Source organism: Ranitomeya variabilis, chromosome 2 (assembly GCF_051348905.1).
Source record: "Ranitomeya variabilis isolate aRanVar5 chromosome 2, aRanVar5.hap1, whole genome shotgun sequence".
Classification (NCBI taxonomy): domain Eukaryota; kingdom Metazoa; phylum Chordata; class Amphibia; order Anura; family Dendrobatidae; genus Ranitomeya; species Ranitomeya variabilis.
Window position 1 is genome coordinate 451,780,139 of NC_135233.1, and position 15,576 is coordinate 451,795,714.

General features: G+C 49.3%; 1 protein-coding gene across 4 annotated transcripts in view; it reads left to right on the forward strand.

The window, feature by feature from the left end:
* Positions 1 to 15,576, forward strand: part of SBF2 (SET binding factor 2) — a 245,472-nt gene that overhangs the window by 102,489 nt on the left and 127,407 nt on the right. For all 4 annotated transcript variants that reach the window (XM_077287271.1, XM_077287272.1, XM_077287274.1 and 1 more), the window contains exon 7: positions 14,807 to 14,939. In XM_077287271.1, the coding sequence (XP_077143386.1) occupies positions 14,807 to 14,939 (133 nt within the window). The remainder of the gene's footprint in view (positions 1 to 14,806; positions 14,940 to 15,576) is intronic.

Here is a 15,576-nt window from a genome sequence, read left to right on the forward strand (position 1 = left end):
AAAATATAAAATCCTCTTTAATTTTACAGTCTTGGAGTCATTGTCCCAAAAAATTACCGAAGAACTCAATCCAGCCATTCCTCATTTCTTCCTGAGTGACGAGCAGTCTGTTCTCTTTATTATGCACACAATGTATCACTCCGATCATCTCTGTTCCTAGGAGCCAAGAATCCAATCTCTGACCTTGGGGTGTATTCTCACAGCGTGCACACTGTCAGGGTTCTTAGGGAGCTGGCGAGGGATTGCAAGCATGCAATGTGTATACATGCAGACTAGATGTGCACAGCCTCGCTCAATGCAAGAGACTGGAATAAGGCCGAACACGTCTAGTCGGAATGTGGCCAGAAGTGTCAATCTCTTACATGACCGTCCTCTTCCAGCCCCAGAGAATCCTGACTGTGTACTAGTCTGAAGCCGCACAGATTGACTGCATACTTGAACATCAAAGCTAGACAACCCCTTTAACCAAAAATTCACCAGTGAGCTGTGCCGAAACAAAACGAGCCTGTGATGGCAAAATGGTGCAACATCTTTTCTGAAAGTCAATATTAAACGTGAATTGTTTTTCTTTTGCGCCAAATACATGTATTTAAGTAAAAAAACAAAAAGTCTCCAGAGATGGACAACCCTTTTAGGCTCACAATAGACTGCTACTTGTATCTCACACAATCACTCCCATCATCCATCACCAGGACTTCATAATATCATCTGCCTAAAATGCCATAATGCTGCAAAAGGGAGAAATAATGTGAATTTCTGTGCACAGCGTTGTCTGTTCTGTGATTGCGCCCCCCATCAGCAGCGAGCTCCGGGGATCGCAGCCCATCTGCCTCCACTTAATACTCCATCACATGAGCACAGGCGCCGGTCGGATGTCTCCATTCCTCGGAGCTGACCTGGTCACTGCGGCTGCGGACGCTACGTCACCGCTTTACTTTACAAGGAGGAATTTTGCGGAGCCAAGAGATATTTCCACCTCGTTGGCGCGGAGTCCCACCCTGGTGTTCTCAGCAATATTAATGTCGGGAGTTGCATCCAGGGCTGAGATGGAGCTCACCTGCCATAAATCCCCCCGTAATAGTGCTCCAAGCTTCTCCCCTTAGTGTATGTGCGGCTTCCTGATAGTTTACTTACCGCTAACGACTCTGTATCTTGTCGTTTATAATCACGTTCTAGCTGTAATGGAAATCATTATCGAACTTGTAAAAGCCCCGTATATAGTAGATAAGAACCGTCCAAACCCGGCGGGATCGGTCTCAGTCCAATGTCTATGTGACCCTTGATAGCTTGTCGGGGGGGGGATGAGGATTGGAGGGTCAACCGAAATCTCCCCATCCTGTTGTTTGGTCTCTCATATAGAAAATGGGGATATTGAGCTTATGGGATAGTTGGGACAGACTGCGGTCACCACCTTTTAGCTCCGCTCCCATTCACCATATCTCGCATAAACAATCTTTACGAGTTGTGATAATGTATAGGTGCAGGACTCCAGACTGACGGTAACCATTGTGATATTCAGCTGTGAGATGTGTCCGCTCGGGACAAAGCCCCGAATTTTACAGCAGGTAGGAATCTAACAAATGGCGAGTAATGATAGCATTTATTGTGTAAGGTTAGCTCCTGGCCCGGTAGCAACTTAATCAGATGCGCAGCCTTCTCCGGCCACGTCTTCTGCATCAGTCACCTCTCTTCACACTGAGGAACAGATATCGTTCCGGCAGCATCGTGGCTGCAGCGAGGGTTGGTTTAATTTAGAAAGGAATAAAAGGTTACAAGGCCACGATGACTGGGGAGTGAGGCACGAGGGGGACGGACAGGCTCATTAACCTCATAAAACTCGCTCTTAATCCATTAGATCATGTGCCGCGGCTGTGACTGTGATAAGCTGCACGTTCTCCTCCTGTCTGGTTATTTTGGCAAATCTGCATCGGTGCATCTACATTTCACTGGATGAGTCTGCATCGCATGTTCAGGAGGTCAGCAAATGCTTATCTGCACTGAGCTGGAGAAATGTCTAATACTCAGTCACATCCAAAGCAGCATCAGCGCTGCCGAGCCTCATGTGCTCTGAATGGGGAGCCTCTTTTACCCTTCAGACTCGCCCCCTGCCGCCCTTTGGGCTCGCCCCCTGCCGCCCTTTGGGCTCGCCCCCTGCCGCCCTTTGGGCTCGCCCCCTGCCGCCCTTTGGACTCGCCCCCTGCCGCCCTTTGGACTCGCCCCCTGCCGCCCTTTGGACTCGCCCCCTGCCGCCCTTTGGACTCGCCCCCTGCCACCCTTTGGACTCGCCCCCTGCCGCCCTTTGCCCCTGCCGCCACCCCCTGCCGCCCTTTGCCCCTGCTGCCCTTTGCCCATGGCCCCCCGCCGCCCTTTGCCCCTGCCGCCCTTTGCCCCTGCCGCCCTTTCCCCTGTCACCCTTTGCCCCCGCCCCCTGCAGCCCTTTGCCCTCGCCCCCTGCCGCCCTTTGCCCCCGCCCCCTGCCGCCCTTTGCCCCCGCCCCCTGCCGCCCTTTGCCCCCGCCCCCTGCCGCCCTTTGCCCCCGCCCCCTGCCGCCCTTTGCCCCCGCCCCCTGCCGCCCTTTGGACTCGCCCCCTGCCGCCCTTTGGACTCGCCCCCTGCCGCCCTTTGGACTCGCCCCCTGCCGCCCTTTGGACTCGCCCCCTGCCGCCCTTTGGACTCGCCCCCTGCCGCCCTTTGGACTCGCCCCCTGCCGCCCTTTGGACTCGCCCCCTGCCGCCCTTTGGACTCGCCCCCTGCCGCCCTTTGGACTCGCCCCCTGCCGCCCTTTGCCCCCGCCCCCTGCCGCCCTTTGCCCCCGCCCCCTGCCGCCCTTTGCCCCTGCCGCCCTTTGCCCCTGCCGCCCTTTGCCCCTGCCGCCCTTTGCCCCTGCCGCCCTTTGCCCCTGCCGCCCTTTGCCCCCGCCGCCCTTTGCCCCCTGCCGCCCTTTGCCCCCTGCCGCCCTTTGCCCTTGCCCCCTGCCGCCCTTTGCCCACTGCCCCCCCCCCCCGCCGCCCTTTGCCCCTGCTGCCCTTTGCCACCTGCCGCCCTTTGCCCCTGCCGCCCTTTGCCCCTGCCGCCCTTTGCCCCTGCCGCCCTTTGCCCCCGCCCCCTGCCGCCCTTTGCCCTCGCCCCCTGCCGCCCTTGCCCCCTGCCACCCTTTGCCCACTGCCCCCCCCGCCGCCCTTTGCCCCTGCCGCCCTTTGCCCCTGCCGCCCTTTGCCCCTGCCGCCCTTTGCCCCTGCCGCCCTTTGCCCCTGCCGCCCTTTGCCCCCGCCCCCTGCCGCCCTTTGCCCTCGCCCCCTGCCGCCCTTGCCCCCTGCCACCCTTTGCCCACTGCCCCCCCTGCCGCCCTTTGCCCCTGCCGCCCTTTGCCCCTGCCGCCCTTTGCCCCTGCCGCCCTTTGCCCCTGCCGCCCTTTGCCCCTGCCGCCCTTTGCCCCTGCCGCCCTTTGCCCCTGCCGCCCTTTGCCCCTGCCGCCCTTTGCCCCCGCCCCCTGCCGCCCTTTGCCCTCGCCCCCTGCCGCCCTTGCCCCCTGACACCCTTTGCCCACTGCCCCCCCCGCCGCCCTTCGCACTCGGCCAACCTGCCGCCCTTCGGACTCCCTTCCATCTCTGTACTCCTCTGTCCTTTTTGTCTGATGCTTAAAAAGGTTGGATACTAGTATACTGGTATCACCATGCAGCAGAGGCGTTTCATGTGTGCCTAGTCAGAAGAGTGTCAGAGACCACCAAAATTAATCTGCAGACAACCCCGCTAACAGCCCTACAGGGAAGCTGTTTTGCATTGTATTTTGGGCAAGGTGGTGATTTTCCAGGAGGCAACTGTGCAGGGCTTGATGTAAATGTTTCTCGTTGTCCTGTCCCTTTCTGATCCCTCAGACCCCACTGATCCCAGGAAAGGGGTCTAAAGTGCCTCATTGTAATGGAGCGAGCATGAGCCCTTCATTCAGTCTGCCGGAGATGGAGTTCAGCTCTCCGCTTTCTCCAGCAGTCCTATAGAGAATGATTGCAGCAGTTACACTCTTGTACGGCCACTGCTCCATCCTGGCAATTCAAGGCCCGGTTCTCAGGATTCATGGTGGTCTCAACAGTCGGACCCCCACTCAAAATTGTTGAAAATACCTAACAGGTTTCTGCCTCCATATATAAACCATAATATTCCAGTTTATGGGCAAAAAGTGGAGATCTGGAAAAGGTGGAATAATGAATGAAAATGTACGGTAATAAAACTTTCTTGGGCTCCTTGTTATATAACTATTTATTTCCCTGGAATCCAGAGTAAATGTCGCCCAGATTGTGTGCAGCGAGCGCATCCAGTAAACAAGCAGGAATCCCGGTCACGGAGTCTTACATAATCACAGCTCTGCACCTAGAAAGCAGCTCCGCGCCGCATGGAAAAGTACAGTGCGGACGTGCCTCGTACCCGGCATACAGTACATACTGGACCTTAATGAGGGACGGGTCAGTGCACAGGCACAATGGCTGCATACAGTGAGGACGGCTGTGGTCACCCGCTTCTCCGGCTGAGCCCTATTCATGGCTGCAGTCACCTGACATAAAGACTTTCATTACTTTACCTCCATGTGGAACAAAGGAGAACAATGCACCAAACCAGCGTGAAATATGTGGAAAGTCTGCAATGCCATCGAAATAAATTTTAGTCCTCCGGAGCTGCGTTCATAGTTCTGCTCACAGCCATGCAGGATCCTTCCGTTCTGTGCTTTTCATCCCAATCTAGTGCATTGAAACTTTTTCTTACATCAGTTTGGAGTTATATACTATGTTGGTTTTTGTTCCTCCTGCACCCCAACAAGCAAACCTCTGCACTTCCCAAAATAACAAGACATGAGATCATCTCCATGAAATCTGCACTACCCCTAGATGTGAGATTGCAAAATGTGAGCTTCATCACCCCGAGACCTGGTTAAAAACAAGGAGAAAATGAGCTTGAGCTTTTTATGGCTCAAGAGGTTTGTGAGCTAACCGAGAAGCAGCAGAATTGTGAGTTCAGCTCTGGAGTCCTATGTCATATGAAGTACATTAAGAGACTATGCCATCTCCTCGTATTTACCAATCACCAGGTTACGTTGTATCACTCCCATCATCCTTACCAGGCTGTTTATACAACACATGGGCGGCTGATATGTGCCGTGCACTCGCAGGAATGCAGCGAGATGCTCCAAATACATTGTTTTCCCGGCGTCCTGATGACTTTTTAATCGCCCTCATATGGCCGCGTGGTGGAGATTATTGGTTAATAATGAAGTCCGTGCTCTGCGAGCCCTCGGGGGCCTGGCCGCATTACACAGCACATCTCATGATGTCATTGATGGCTTCTTTCTGAAGTGGCTCCATGCGGCCTGCAGCAGGAGGATCCAGGCTTCACATGTGTGACTTGTGGTTTGCGTCTGGCGGTCCCGTGTCAGCGTTCCTTACCGCTTCTTGATAATAATACAGAAAGGTTTTTTCCTCTTAATTTTTTAAGTTAAATCTTGTGCCCGAACCACGAAGCTCGGCGGTGTCCGTGCTGCCTGATCGCTGGCGCTCCCCACAGCTTACAAAATTATATATGGTGCCCGGCGGTGTCTGTGCTGCCTGATCGCTGGCGTTCCCAACGGCTTACAAAATTATATATGGTGCCTGGCGGTGTCTGTGCCGCCTGACGCTGGCGGTTTCCCACAGCTTACACAATTATATATGGTGCCCAGCGGTGTCTGTGCTGCCTGACGCTGGCGGTTCCCCACAGCTTACACAGTTATATATGGTGTCCGGCAGTGTCTGTGCTGCCTGATCGCTGGAGGCTCCCCACAGCTTACACAATTATATATGGTGCCCAGCGGTGTCTGTGCTGCCTGACGCTGGAGGCTCCCCACAGCTTACACAATTATATACGGTGCCTGGCGGTGTCTGTGCTGCCTGATCGCTGGAGGCTCCCCACAGCTTACACAATTATATATGGTGCCCGGCGGTGTCTGTGCTGCCTGATCGCTGGCGGCTCCCCATGGCTTACACACTTATATATGGTGCCCGGCGATGTCTGTGCTGCCTGATCGCTGGCGGCTCCCCACTGCTTTACACAGTTGTATATGGTGCCCGGCGGTGTCTGTGCTGCCTGATCGCTGGCGGCTCCCCATGGCTTACACACTTATATATGGTGCCCGGCGGTGTCTGTGCTGCCTGATCGCTGGCGGCTCCCCACTGCTTACACACTTATATATGGTGCCCGGGGGTGTCTGTGCTGCCTGATCGCTGGCGGCTCCCCATGGCTTACACACTTATATATGGTGCCCGGCGATGTCTGTGCTGCCTGATCGCTGGCGGCTCCCCACTGCTTTACACAGTTGTATATGGTGCCCGGCGGTGTCTGTGCTGCCTGATCGCTGGCGGCTCCCCATGGCTTACACACTTATATATGGTGCCCGGCGGTGTCTGTGCTGCCTGATCGCTGGCGGCTCCCCACTGCTTACACACTTATATATGGTGCCCGGGGGTGTCTGTGCTGCCTGATCGCTGGCGGCTCCCCATGGCTTACACAGTTGTATATGGTGCCCGGCGATGTCTGTGCTGCCTGATCGCTGGCGGCTCCCCATGGCTTACACACTTATATATGGTGCCCGGCGGTGTCTATGCTGCCTGATCGCTGGCGGCTCCCCATGGCTTACACATTTAAATATGGTGCCCGGCGATGTCTGTGCTGCCTGATCGCTGGCGGCTCCCCACTGCTTACACAATTATATATGGTGCCCGGCGGTGTCTATGCTGCCTGATCGCTGGAGGCTCCCCACAGCTTACACACTTATATATGGTGCCCGGCGGTGTCTGTGCTGCCTGATCGCTGGCGGCTCCCCATGGCTTACACACTTATATATGGTGCCCGGCGATGTCTGTGCTGCCTGATCGCTGGCGGCTCCCCACTGCTTTACACAGTTATATATGGTGCCCGGCGATGTCTGTGCTGCCTGATTGCTGGAGGCTCCCCACTGCTTACACAATTATATATGGTGCCCGGCGGTGTCTGTGCTGCCTGATCGCTGGCAGCTCCCCACGGCTTACACAGTTATATATGGTGCCCGGCGATGTCTGTGCTGCCTGATCGCTGGCGGCTCCCCACTGCTTACACAATTATATATGGTGCCTGGCGGTGTCTGTGCTGCCTGATCGCTGGCGGCTCCCCACTGCTTACACAATTATATACGGTGCCTGGCGGTGTCTGTGCTGCCTGATCGCTGGCGGCTTCCCACATCTTGCACAATTATATATGGTGCCAACAAGTTCTGCTGCACTGTGCACACAGTGTCACCCCAGGAGCTTACAATCTAAAATGTATCACTCACATCATCCCGATCCCTGGGAGCTCACTAATATTACAATCACCCTTTACTCCAAAGTCAAATCTAATATCACTCCCATCATCCCTCTCCCTATGAGCTCACGATCTAGTCTTTTCATGTCTCACACAATTTATCACTCCCATCATCCCTGATCCCAAGAGTTTACAGTCTAATCTCATCTCTCACTCCCATCATCCCCGGCCCTACCACTTCACAATCTAATCTTCCCAACACCCTTGTCTCAGGAGCTTGCAATTTATCTGAATGGATCACTCCCATCATCTCTTCCCACTGTAAGGCTCCCATACACTCAAGGAGCCTTACAGTGCTATCCCCCTCATCTCCATCCATTATATCACTCCTATCATTCATGATCCCCAGAGCTCACAGTCTATGGAAACCTGTTTAGGCATGTTTTAGTTTTCACAGCTGAGGTTTTGTTACAAATTACAATGTATTCATATAGAGAATCCTCTGCAGCATCGAATCTTACTCCTGTCCTGCTTTCCAGACTGATACAGTGCAACAAATCCACTGCTGTGAAATCTCTGAATGTAAGCAAGCATGTTCCTATTCACTGGCAGCAAGCAGGGATGGTGAATAAGGTCATGAATTGAACTGTATATTACAAAGTTATTGAACTTTGTATTATACATCAGTTATATGCTATTTACATAGGACTGCACCATCCACATAGTATTCTTGTTCTTGATCTTGGCCCGGTTATTGCTGCACATCACACACGTTATAGCAGCTTTTTTTCCATCTCTAGGGAGGTGTTACCATATGTCAGACCCGCAGATCGTTCAGGGCTCGATGTCAACCTTCTGCCAGAAATTCCTTTTCAGGCAAATTATCCTTTAATAAAAATATATGTCCACACTTTCTTAGGCTACTTTCACACTAGCGTCGTGCACTGCACGTCGCTATGCGTCATTTTGTAGAAAAAGCGCATCCTGCAAAAGTGCTTGCAGGATGCGTTTTTTCTCCATAGACTAGCATTAGCGACGCAGTGCGACGCATTGCCACACATCGCAACCGTCGTGCTGCGTCGGACCGTCGCCACCAAAAAACGTTGCTTGTAACGTTTTTTGGTGCGTCGTGTCTGCCATTTCTGACCGCGCATGCGCGGCTGGAACTCCGCCCCCTCCTCCCCGCACCTCACAATGGGGCAGCGGATGCGTTGAAAAACAGCATCCGCTGCCCCCGTTGTGCGGTGCTTCCACAGTATGCGTCGGTGCACCGCAACGTCGCATTGCGACGTGCAGTGCACGACGCTAATGTGAAAGTAGCCTTACAGAGGGAGTGAACTGTCAGGGCATGTCATAGGACAGGTAAACTGCTACAAGGCCTTATGGGGAATGTCAAATTATAGCTGTTGACTACAGACAAGCGATGACGCAGAGTGCGTCTGTATCGAACAAAGCGGAGGGGGAAGAATTATGGCCTCCATTACAGCTCTTGTAGTGGTGAAAAGGTTTCCTCGAAGTTAAGCATCAACTGCTGTGCATGCACAATAGTCGGGGCGAGTCCACCGCTGTGCATGCACAATAGTCGGGGCGAGTCCACCGCTGTGCATGCACAATAGTCGGGGCGAGTCCACCGCTGTGCATGCACAATAGTCGGGGCGAGTCCACCGCTGTGCATGCACAATAGTCGGGGCGAGTCCACCGCTGTGCATGCACAATAGTCGGGGCGAGTCCACCGCTGTGCATGCACAATAGTCGGGGCGAGTCCACCGCTGTGCATGCACAATAGTCGGGGCGAGTCCACCGCTGTGCATGCACAATAGTCGGGGCGAGTCCACCGCTGTGCATGCACAATAGTCGGGGCGAGTCCACCGCTGTGCATGCACAATAGTCGGGGCGAGTCCACCGCTGTGCATGCACAATAGTCGGGGCGAGTCCACCGCTGTGCATGCACAATAGTCGGGGCGAGTCCACCGCTGTGCATGCACAATAGTCGGGGCGAGTCCACCGCTGTGCATGCACAATAGTCGGGGCGAGTCCACCGCTGTGCATGCACAATAGTCGGGGCGAGTCCACCGCTGTGCATGCACAATAGTCGGGGCGAGTCCACCGCTGTGCATGCACAATAGTCGGGGCGAGTCCACCGCTGTGCATGCACAATAGTCGGGGCGAGTTCACCTGTATATATTTTTCTAATTTCTGCTTCCTCACCTCCATTTCTTTTCAGAAAAAGTCCACAGCATGTGGATGACACATGAAGAATCTCATCCACACTCCCAGTCTTGTATTGCTCTATAGATTTTCCCAAACATCCCGTATATTTAAAATGTGCATAAATTCCATCCGGTGCAGATTTGACCATTAGAGCTGTAGTTTGCATTTATGTAGGTGGGCATTGCTTATTTGCAGCCCCATTAAAAGAAAAAGTCAATCTCTGCATGGTTTGCAGGCTGTACACTTACATAGGGTTTCCGCCTGGATGCAGCTGCCTCACTTTTCATTGGTATTAGGAACATTTGCTCAGTGCATCAGCAAATTTCACATGATATTAACCGGAATTGGATATAATATTGATCTCTATACAAAACTAGTTCCCTCGCTTGTAATAAAGTAATAATTTCTTGTCTTCTGATAAACGATGTTCAACTTCACAGCAGGCTGTAAACAGAGTTGCCTTTCTCTGCTCACATGTTGTACTGACATCTAATGGCCACTAGTAATTATTTTGTACAGAGATAATCTCAACCCAAACTTCTGTTTTTTATTTAGTTTTACTACATTTTCATAGCATAGGTATTTTCTTACATCCCTTTATGATGGCGCTGTTCTTTTCACACCTGACCCAGTCCTCTCTGCTCCTTTAGTGTAATAGTTAGCCAGGGTTAGGAGGGTTCTGTGGCACAGTTCAACACATTAACTTTAATAGGTTTTTTGGGGTAATTGTACATTCTTGTTTTTTTTTGGCGGCCTTAAAGCTGCGATGTTGACATATTTATAGTAAATTTATTTACAGTCATTCTGGTTATTCGTAGATTCCATCTGTTCTGTCATTAACTTCCAGCGTCCTCTGTAATTAAAGGAATTTTAAAGATAGCCAAAATACCAAATTGTGCCCTTTGATCACCTCGCTGTGCATTTATATTATGGTTTGTCAAATTTTTGTTAAAGGGGTTGGCCCACGAAGAGCATTTATCACAATTCCTATATCCCAGGGTCTAATGCTGGGGAGCTCAAGCATTACCTCTCCATCAAATGTTCAAAAGGCACCCATAAACTTTAAATGGCTGTCTGTCGAATCATCATTCCACTGACGGCTATCTTTCCCGACTGCCCTGCACAAAGGAAAGCTGCCAGACTGAGAAAGCCATTGGCAGACCCCTCTGGCAGCGGCTTTTCGTCCGGAGAGCAAAAGGATCAGCTGCTGAAATCCAACAAACAGATCCTTCTCTTTGGGTCAGACAGGGTCCCATTTAGACTAAGTCCAGATGTCCAGTAATCACCCATTAGAATGGATCCAGCAGCAACCCATTGGCAAATAAGTTTTGCAGACACATTTTTTGTCCATTTTTTAAATAACTGGATCTGTGTTGTTTTTTTTTAACATTGAAGTCTATGGAAAACAGATCCGTTAATTAGCCATCCATTTGAAAAGGATCCCTTTTTTGGCTTACTAGATCCGTTTCAAATGGAAGAAAATGATGGCTACTTAACAGATCCGTTTTCCATAGACTACTGTTTAAAAAAAAAAATGGATCTTGTGGAAATCGATGTTTTTAAAGGGAACCTGTCACCTCAAATTGGTGGGATATTAAAATGATTTGTTACCGGTCCGATGGGCGGCGTATCCTCTTCATTTCTCCACCCCGTCCGTCCCTGTTTCCGCAATATTTTAGGGAATAAGAGTATGCTTGCGCCATAGTTGGCGCGTGCGCCATGCAGTCTTCGGTGGCACACGCACAGTATGCTTTGCCCTGCTGCGGGCAAAGCCGAAAAGCATTACTGCGTGTGCGCCACCGAAGACTGCATGGCGCACGCGCCAACTATGGCGCACGCATACTCTTATTCCCTAAAATATTGCAGAAAACAGGTATGGAAGGGGTGGAGAAATGAAGAGGATACGCCGCCCATCGGACCGGTAACAAATCATTTTAATATCACACCAATTTGAGGTGACAGGTTCCCTTTAAAAACATCGATTTCCACACGATCCATTTTTTTTTAAAAAATGGACAAAAAAAGTTGTCTGCAGAACTTCTTTTGCCAACGGACTTCTGCTGGACCCATACTAGCGGATAATTACTGGGCATGTGAACATAGCCTTACATTGGACTGTCAGTCAATCCCACTGATATCAACTTTAGCTTTATGGGGGCCTTTACTCCTGTCACAGCCCTCCATTGTCCTCGAATTGAGAGGTGAGACCCCCATTAAACTTTATCCCATGGAACCAAAACTTTGTAACAGTCTGGACGTCCAACTTATACAATTTTGAAACATTGATTTGAAACAAAGCCAACATTGTGAATTCTTTTCTAAAGTTTCAGAACTTTTCATTACTTCTCGTCCATCTCCTTGCGGTGTTTTCCAGTTTCTGTAGTCACCTGTCTGACCCGCCACACCTGGCATAAAGGCGACCGCCATTGGCGAGAGGTTAATAGTCACAATGTAAATACATCCGAGTAATAATTACTTTTCTAACTGTTCATTGCGCTCATAAATGTCACTTTGTGAAAACTCACATTGTCCTTAGAGTCAACCCAACCGACGGAGCAAAATCGCCCTCTACTGAATATGTCTGCGCTCGGATCAATGCCTTAGTATATAGACATTAACTGCTAACAGAAATTGGGCAGAGTTATCAAGATTGACATTTTGGAAATTCACCAAATTTAAAAAGTTTGGCTCTTTTTTTTTTTTTTTTTTTTTTTTTTAAATTCTAAAATCCCAAAAATTTTAGTCTTGTGACATTTTCTGGTGTAAAGCTTACTAAATCTGTCTAAAATATGTCTGGCATACCCCTCCTGGTACATCAATATTTGGAGAGCATGGTGCAAAAATGGAAAATTTTGTGTAAATTTTAGCTTTTTGGGACTTGGCTTACTTCAGGTTTGGGCTAAAGTTCCAAAAGGTTTTCAGTTTTTACCCACGTTCACCATTTTACAGACAAAGCTGGTGACCACACACGCACCCGGTACACCCCACCCACAATTTCAACCTTTCAAATGAGAAAATTTGCACAAATAGTGCCTTTTTGGAACATGGTGTCCTCCAAAAACTGCCGTAAACTGCTTTGGAAATGTAGACCAAGTTGTTTGTTGCTGAGTTTGCATAGTTGTATTTTCTCTGTTATTTACCAACTTTTTCCCTAGTGCTAAATTTGAGGTGCAAAGAAAGAAAGCCCAAAAGAGATATATTAAAGCCGCTTTAAGGGACATAAAAATCTAGGCAGTTTCTAACATCTTCTACATGTGCAGAGATTCAGTGTGTTTACTTGAATTTCCAGGCCTGGGGCTGCACTCTTTTGATGACCTCGCCCGTCATTAACAGCAACATTGTCATCAGAATCTCTCAGTAGTGCAGCCTCAGGCTTTGGCCTTCAGCTTCTTGTAATCCGTTCTCAGCGTAGAAGAGATTCACCCTATAAAGACTGTTATGAAGTTTCCCTTAAAGTGGACATGTCACCAAGTCAAGTGTCCAGTTTTTGCTCTTGTTTTATTCCCGCTGCTCTTCAGAGCTTTGATTTATTTTTATTTTTTTTTAAATCCGCCATACGGTTCCTTTTTAGTTTGGTGCTAATTTGTATACTCTTTACTGCATGGGTGTGTTTCACTTGCTCCTCAGGGGCGTGTCTTTAAAGAACTACCCAGTCAGCCACACCCTTTTTTGAGAAGGCCATAAAAATTAGCACGCAATAAAAAGGCTCATTTCTCTGGGACCCGATGGAGGATTTAAAAAAAGAAAAAAACATAATACTCAAGGGAGCAGTGACAATAAAATAAGAGGGGAAAAAAGCAATTTTTGACCTGGTGACAGATCCCCTTTACGTCCTCTTCTCTATCACCTCCAGACTATTCTTCCCCAGCCGACCTGCTAAAGATACATCCTATATAAATAGCCTGACATGATACCAGTGAGGGGAAGCCATTTCCCATACAAATACTCTGCGCCCGCCGAGGGTCAGGGGTCCGAGTGGCCACATCTCTATCTGTGGACCCCCCTCCCTCACTGGAAACAACAGAAAGGACAGATTGATGTGTTTGTGACATGCAGATGTTTTCCAGAATTTTTTGTGAAGTTGTTTATTAATAAAAAAAGAAACATAAGGAAAGACAACATCTTCAGTTTATTCCGTGCTGTCAACAGGAAGCAAATCCATTAGCGGCATCCGTGCGGCCGAGGAGCAACGTATGAGAGCGTATAATCGAAGTAATGGAGCAAAATACTGTGAATCAGAGCCGGGGTCCCAGATATCGGACCCCCAACACCCATGTTAGAAACCCCTGAATAGGATTGGTCCTGAATACCCCGGTATTGTCCTCTGGCGGGCCGGTCCTGTTACTACACTCCTTTTCATTCCTGCAATAACCGCAGACAACGCCGCCGCCCGCTGTGAATCAGCAGATCCGAAGCTGCGGGAGAATCACATTAATATCCTCAAATTGTTTTTCACTTCAAATATTTCACATTTTACATTTGTCGGCAGAAGGTTACGAGGTTCTGCCTTTCAAATGCGGTCTACTCATGGAATTTCTCAAAAATCAAAACCAGAGATCTCGCTGAGCTGTCAACAGTGTCCTCATCATGCAGGGAACACAACCCCCATGCCTGTATCTCTGCGGTAGTCACTTGAAAAACATGTATCCCTACGTCATTTATGTTGTTTGTTTAGTTTTGTGATGTTACTTCATGAAAAGTTCTGCAACTTTCTGATGTGCCAGTCTTCTCGCCTCTATCAAGATCTAATTAATTTGTCAGTAAATTCATGTAATAAGGTAATAAATACACCGATACATTGTAGCAAACCCTCAGGATGGGAGAAGATTTGTGTTTTATGATGATTTAACTAATTGAGAATTTTCTAGATACAATCTGATACATTTGTAGCTCTCCGTTTTGGATCAGAAAAGATTTTCAGCCACTGGATCTAAACAAGAATCTTCCCATTCACTGATGGGAAGCAGAGATCCTGAAAATGGTCATTAGAAAGTTGTAGAACTTTAAGCAACATCAATAATGCAGTGATCTTGTTTGTCATAGACCTGATTCCAGGAAAGTGACTTGTACAAAACTCATGTTAAACACAATAAGAAACCGATGGGGTTTCTTGGCATTGACGCCGGGTGTCCATCATCTCCTCCTGGTCTCCAAAGCCAAATAGCCAAATGTGACACAGATATTCCGCTATGTTTTACAATGAATTCTGCTTTTTATTATTTAAATCCGTGTGAGTTGATACTTGAATTTATTCATTTTTTTTCAAGGAAATTTTTTAAAACTATTTTTATTGTAGGAATCCAGAATGTTCTCGGACTGTTCTGTGCGGTGTTGACCGAAAACAAAGTCCTTTTCCATTCTTCCAGTTTCCAGCGACTCAGCGACGCCTGCCGAGCACTTGAGGCTCTAATGTACCCCTTAAAGTATAGGTAAGGTGGCGGAAACTCGCACTGATCTGTCCGCGACTTTGTCAGTGGGATCACAAGTTGGAGGTTGTTATGGACTCAGCTGAGACAGCGGTTTAATATAGGTGCACCGCATTAGAGAACATTGGCGCCACACCTGTCCATGGCTGTTTGTAATATGGCAGCTTACTCTCATTAATGTGAATGGCATGTGTGGACATTCTTATGTTTTTCTTATCTGAAGAATCTGTTGACACTCACAAACTGGAAATCAGATTTTCCAATTAACCCTTATTGCATGGTCTCCATTTTATATATATATATATATATATATATATACACTCACCGGCCACTTTATTAGGTACACCATGCTAGTAACGGGTTGGACCCCCTTTTGCCTTCAGAACTGCCTCAATTCTTCGTGGCATAGATTCAACAAGGTGCTGGAAGCATTCCTCAGAGATTTTGGTCCATATTGACATGATGGCATCACACAGTTGCCGCAGATTTGTCGGCTGCACATCCCAAAGATGCTCCATACAAGGCAGGATGGATCCATGCTTTCATGTTGTTTACGCCAAATTCTGACCCTACCATCCGAATGTCGCAGCAGAAATCGAGACTCTTCAGACCAAGCAACGTTTTTCCAATCTTCTACTGT